Raw genomic sequence first — 6,000 nt, 5'->3', positions numbered from 1 at the left:
ACTGCCAACTAATCTTAAAGAAGTAAATGAATTAACTCACATTTGTCAAATGCTTTGAGATCTTCCAAGGAAATGTTCCATAAAAGTACAACCTGCTATTAAGAATTTCTGACAAAATATTGTTTTAATAAACCTTAGTCTTTGATTTTATCTATTTGGGCTATTCTCAGAACGCCCTTTTGCTTACTTTTAGTGTAGGTAATGTGGGCTCACCCACACGTAATTTCCAGAACCTTTATCAGTTCATCATGCGGTGGAGTCTATAGAGAATTATAACACTGCAAGTTACTGATAGCATTCCAACTGTGGATTCTGCTTTGCACAGACTAATGAATATTAGTCAATATTCATATCACACAGATTTCTGATCTGACTGTAGTTTGGTCAGCCAGCAGAGAATGATAGAATTCACGTCAGTTACATCAGATCTTTCCAAGAGAAAGTTGTTTAATAAAAGTCAGAAGATTTTTTGGATGAAAGGCATTCAGAAGATAAGCAAAAAAAAAAAAAGAGATTTTACAAGGGATGCCTGTGGTTTTAAGGTTCAGAATGCAGCTATTAGAAAATTTAAAATCCCTATAATCTAGTAACAGGATTTTGCATCTGCGTCATTCAGTTTACCTAACTTTTTCATTGTACTAACTTAATTGTACTAATTGGTACAGAAATTGATTGAACTGTTGAATCATGTATTTGTCAGGTGGCATTCCAGTGGCATATATTCAGGATTTTGTGCTGTGATCTAAACTCCTAGCAGGAATTCCTCATCAAAAATGCAGCTTTGAAACGGACAGTAAGACACTGTGTACCCTCCATCTCTTATGCAAAAATCTTGTATGTGTGACACACATTTTATACCAGGATTAATGCCTTTAATATCTTCCCTGTTTTCTCTACTGAACCCGACCTGCAATGACAGCCTCATTATCACTTTTAGCTACAGGCACGTTCAAGCTTTATCACCATTTCACTCACTAAACTGTTCCGAACAGCAATTGCCAGCCCTACGAAAGCCGATTTCATCTAGTGGCACTGATGTGAATTAAGATACATTTTTACAGTGTCCCAAACTGCGATTAGCTTCTCAGGGGCGCATTTTTCTTTCCTCTCCCTCCTAATTCTGGTGGCTCTCCTCCCTCACGGCAGGGTTTTTCAGACAACAAATGAGTGTGGGTTTAATTTACACCTTTCCTCGCACCTTCGGAGCGCAGCTATTTTAAAACCCGCACACTGCACCGCGTCTCCACTCTTTCCTATCGAGATGGCTGTTCCCCATCCCGCAGAGCCAACCGCACGGCCGCCGGGCCCGGTCCTCACGGCGGGTGCCCCGGCACCTCAGCGCGCCCGCCGCGGAGCGGGCGGGCACACACGGCCCGGCCTGCGCCCCCCGCCGCTTACCGCTGAGCTGGCCACGTTCGGTGCGGGCCCGGTGCGGAGGGGAGCGGGGTTGCGTGAGGGGGCGGCGGGGCCGGCAGCCCCGACAGCCGGGGGTGAGGCGGCGGGGCGGGGAGGCGGGAGGGGGCACCTCTGACGGACGCTGCCCGCCGGGCGAGGGGCGGGGGGAGCGGCGCGGCGGGGCCGCCTGCAGCGCGGCCGGCGGGGCGGGAGCCGGCCAGGGGCGGGGGGAGGGGAGGGGTCCGCGCGCGGGGGGCGCGCCAGGCGGGGCCGCGCGGCGGCGGGAGCGCGCGCGGCAGCAGCTGGGAGCCCGCCGGGGGCACCGTCAGGCACGGCCGCGCCGCGCCGGCCATGGAGCCCTTCCCCAAGGAGGGCGAGAGCGCGGCGGCCGCGGAGCCCAGCCGGGGCGCTGCCCCCTCCAGCGGGGTGGTGGTGCAGGTCCGGGAGAAGAAGGGCCCCCTGCGTGCCGCCATCCCCTACATGCCGTTCCCCGTGGCTGTCATCTGCCTCTTCCTCAACACCTTCGTGCCGGGGCTGGGTAAGGCGCTCCGCAGCCCCGGGCGCGGCGGGAGGGCGGCCGCCGCCGTACATCGGGTGCGGGGTGTGTGTGTGGGGGGTTCTTACGCGGCGGGGGGCTGCGGAGTGAGCGCTCCTCACCTGCCGCCGTTTGACGCGCCTGTGCGGGGCCGCCGGACCCCGCTGCGGCGGCAACTTTCCCCGACGGCGTCGCGGGGAGGGAGACGGCCAGCGCCGCCGCCCTGGCGGAAAGTTTGGCGGCGGGACCGGGGCGGCGCCTCCGCCGCGGGGTCCCGGCCTGGCGGGCAGCCGTCGGGGCAGCGGCCGCCCGTCCGTCCCTCGGGGCGGCGGCCGCGCACTGTCGCGGCGATGGGGGCTCCGTGGTGTCCCTCGGGGTGGCCCGTTTTCCTCGGACAGCGGCGGGGAGCGGTGCAGGTGCACCCGCCCGCGTCCCCGGGGGGGTGCCGCTGCGGGGCTCGGGGGGCGGAGGCCGGTCCGCGGGGGCTGAGCAGCCCCGCGCTTCCCGACCGTCCCGCTCCCTCCGGGCGGGGCACGGCCCCACGCTGGGAATCGTGTGGTCTGGGGCAGGGCTCCAGCTGTCGGGGCTCTTGCGAAGTGGGGTCGTAGTCAGAGGACCGAGGCACACAGCCGCCACATCACTCACCAGCGAAGGCGAGCTTTCCGAGCCCGGCTTCCCGAGTTTCCCGAAGGAGATCCCTCGAAAAGGTTGGTCCCGCCCCGCTGCTCTAAGGAACCGATGCCCGGATCCACAGTTCCCTCAGTGTGAAATCCCTAGTGAGCGACTCGGGAAACGCATCCCTAAGCCGTGGCTGTCATCCCATCTGTAGTTCCCTTTCCTCCTTTTTAATTAGGAAATGCTTACTGCACCTGGAGCCCAGAGTCCAGACACTATAGAGGCACCTGGAACGCAAGGCCAAATACAAGTGTTGTAGCTGCAAACAAGCAAAACAAGCACATTTAAAAAACCAAAACCCATTAGTCTCTTGTAGTCCATTCCTGGCCACCATTTCTCTACTATGGCCACTGCAGAAGCCGCCTTTGTGATATGGGAGTATCTCCTAGCTTGCCCTGCTTGTCAGGAGCTACTGCCTTGCCCTTAACTGCTTCATGTGTTTCGGGTGGCTTAATTCTTTAATGAAGCTGAAGTTCTTCTGATTAAAGTATTGCCTAAGTCTTGAGTGGTATACTTGTGTGCAGTTTTTACAAGCCATTGCTATTCCAGTGTGTTTGCTTTGAATCGATGGATGTATTCTAGAGGAAAACTTCCGCCTTTTGAAATACCTCAGGATTTTCCTGTGCAAGGAATGGCATTGGTGTATGTGCTTCCAGATGTAATGCTGCATGCTCAGGTGTGTTGTTCTCACAGCCCTTGTGTGCAAGCCCTCTGAAGAACCTGGAGTGATGAATCAAACAGAAACTCTCCAGTTGAGTGCTTTCAGGGGGTTTGAGGTTATTGTTATTTAGCACTTAATTTCCCACTGTCTTCAGAGAGAGATGTTCAAAGCCAGAGCTTTCAAAGTGAATGTCATTTTCCATTGGTGTTGAAGACGCTACATCTTGACTGTAGATGTACAAGAAAAAAACTGACTTACCATGCCCTTTTCCTCATTTGAATGATCTTATGCTTCATACTGTGCACACTAGAAAACAGTGTTCTTCCTTCATCCTAGAAGAGTAGATCCCCATAAGCCATCTTCATGCCAGAATTGGCTTGAGGTGTGGTCATCTGCCCGGAGCTCTTCTCAGGCTGCTGCTGTGGGGCTGCTGGAGGTAGCAGTGTTGTGCCTTCCCTGTCGGTAGAGTGACAGCCAATAGCGCATCCTTTCTGAAGGCTCCCAGCCCATGCTGGCCTGAAAGCTTGAGAGTTGAATCTAGACTTTGCAGCCACATATTAGTTGTGTTATCATTGACTAGCTGGACCAGCTCAAAATGGTTTTAATTCTATTTTTGTTTCTTTTTTTAACAAGCAGAGTTGTTTTTTTTTTTTCTTGTTTTCCATTTCATGCACTGATTTCAGCAGTGCATTCTGGCTGGCTGTACTACTGTTCCTCCTGATCTCCTGATGCAAAAGTAGCAAAGCAAGCTGCAAATTAAAAGACATCCTTCTATGTGGCATTCTTACAGACTGGCAAAAAGCATTGTTTTGGAGATGCATCCTAAAGTCTCTGTATGCAAAGCATAGCGCTTAGTCTGCACGTAAATGAACCGTTCTCTTAATGAAGCTGCTAATACTGTGTGCGTTTTAATAGAAAATTTACTCTGAGATAGTATACCCAGCTAGAACATAGCTATTTACAATCTCGGCCATATCCTGTCGTATATCACATAGCCCATACACAAGGGGAAACAGGAGGAACACAGATCTACTAGCAGGAATAGTCAGAGTAAAAAGAGCTCTTGTGTCATTGTTGCATTTCAGCCGTCTCGATGAACTGAGGAACACTTGTAAAAGAAATTGTATTTGTGATGGTGTGAAGTATTCACATCTAGGATGTGAGCCTGTTCCCAATGAAGTAAATAGCAAAATTCCCATCAGTTCCTGTAGTCCAGATTTATAACATCTTAAAATGATGTCCCACGGGCTTGCTGTATATTTTGCCTGCTTAGGTGGAGAGTGACTGCGTTTAGGTGGTAATGGTCGTTCTTTATTTTTCAGTCCCTGAATTCATTCCTCATCTGTTTGGCACATAGTTATCATTCATGTGTAGACTCTGCAGTGCAATTACGATGAAGGGTCAGAAGCCACTGGAATAGACAGGAAAATGGGCAACACTGAGTAAACCAAGTGTTCCACTGCTTGGAGACCTGGGCACCTGAGGTGTTCGTTAGTGCCCAATGCTTCACACCAGTGGTAGCTAAATAGAACTTGCAATCTGTTGCAGGCTACCGAATACTCAGACAGGCTCTCATCATGTGAAAGCCTCTACTTTTTTAAGGTAAATTATATTTCCTATGTTACGGAAGTCATGTATGAGGGTGAAATCTGACGATTTTGAACATCCAGTTTATTTTTCCTTTATGCTATTTATGTTTTGCAGTAGTACTCTATTTGGACGGGAGAAGTAACACTTTGTTTATAGTCAGTTTATTTTTTTCAGTTGGTTAATTTTCAGGGTTTTATGTAGTAACACAGAACTGCAGGTTTTAAGATGCATTGTAAACTGTTTTAATTACTCTTTGCATATATGCTACAAAAGACTCACAGGAAAATTTTCATACCCAGGGGATATGTTAACTTGTGCCTTGCCAAAACTTAAAATTCAGACCAAATGAAACCCAGGAAAGCTTGAGTAGTCCATCTACTTGTAATCTGTTTTGCAGAACAGCCTTGAAATTGCACACTGCTTCCTTTCACTGTGATAGATGCAAACACTTGGAGATGTACTGGATCAGAATTTTCCATGGTCGTACGTGGTCTTCCCCGTCTGCATGTGATAGGGCTGAGCTGTAACCAAGGTGTCCCTGCCTTAGGTTCATAAAAGTAGCAGATAGTATGAAAGGGAGAAGAGGGAGCTGGTGTTGTCAGTGAGTGCTTTAGCAAAAGCCATCATGCTGTTGGCTACCAGGGTTCCAGCTCTGTCACAGGCACCCTGTGCCACAGACGCTGTAACCTCTGGTTTGGCTTAGGGCTTCTGGATCCGACTCTGAGGCCTCGGGGCCAAATCGTGCTGTGATGAGCTCTGGAGAATGGAAGATGATGACACCAGCAGAGCTAAATGGTGGCGTTGCCTCTCTTTTTCAGTTCCCACAGGACTGAGCAGTGTGCACCTCCAGCCGGTACGTGCTGCAGATGGCAATTGAGAGGAGGGGCTGGCCATGCCCTTTAGCTGGCAGACTGTGTTCTCCTGGAGCTGCCGTGTGCCAGTCAGCGTGGGAGAAGATCTGGCTCCTTGTCATTCCCTGAGCTGATACATGGGAATCTTGCCCTCCTTCCTACCAGTTTTTCCCTCCCTCGACATCACGTGTGTGGGAGGGGGGAAACAAAGGGGGAGAACTTGAAGGAAATGTGAGAAGTGAGTGGAATTATCTGAAAGTATGAGGTATTCTCCAAGATTAATCCCTCTTGTC

General features: G+C 51.0%; 1 protein-coding gene across 2 annotated transcripts in view; it reads left to right on the top strand.

Moving 5' to 3' along the window:
- The first annotated feature begins 1,664 nt into the window (after positions 1–1,664).
- STUM (stum, mechanosensory transduction mediator homolog) overlaps positions 1,665–6,000 on the top strand; it is a 44,537-nt gene continuing 40,201 nt past the window's right edge. Inside the window, exon 1 of one of the 2 annotated variants that reach the window (XM_056357375.1) lies at positions 1,665–1,933. In XM_056357375.1, coding sequence (XP_056213350.1) covers positions 1,747–1,933 — 187 coding nt within the window. In that variant the 5' untranslated portion in view covers positions 1,665–1,746. The remainder of the gene's footprint in view (positions 1,934–6,000) is intronic. The other variant, XM_056357376.1, reaches the window with a different exon arrangement.

The sequence above is a fragment of the Falco biarmicus genome, chromosome 12 (assembly GCF_023638135.1).
Source record: "Falco biarmicus isolate bFalBia1 chromosome 12, bFalBia1.pri, whole genome shotgun sequence".
NCBI classification, from domain to species: Eukaryota; Metazoa; Chordata; class Aves; order Falconiformes; family Falconidae; genus Falco; species Falco biarmicus.
The sequence above is the reverse complement of the archived record's forward strand: the minus strand, read 5'-3'. Positions and strand labels throughout refer to the sequence as shown.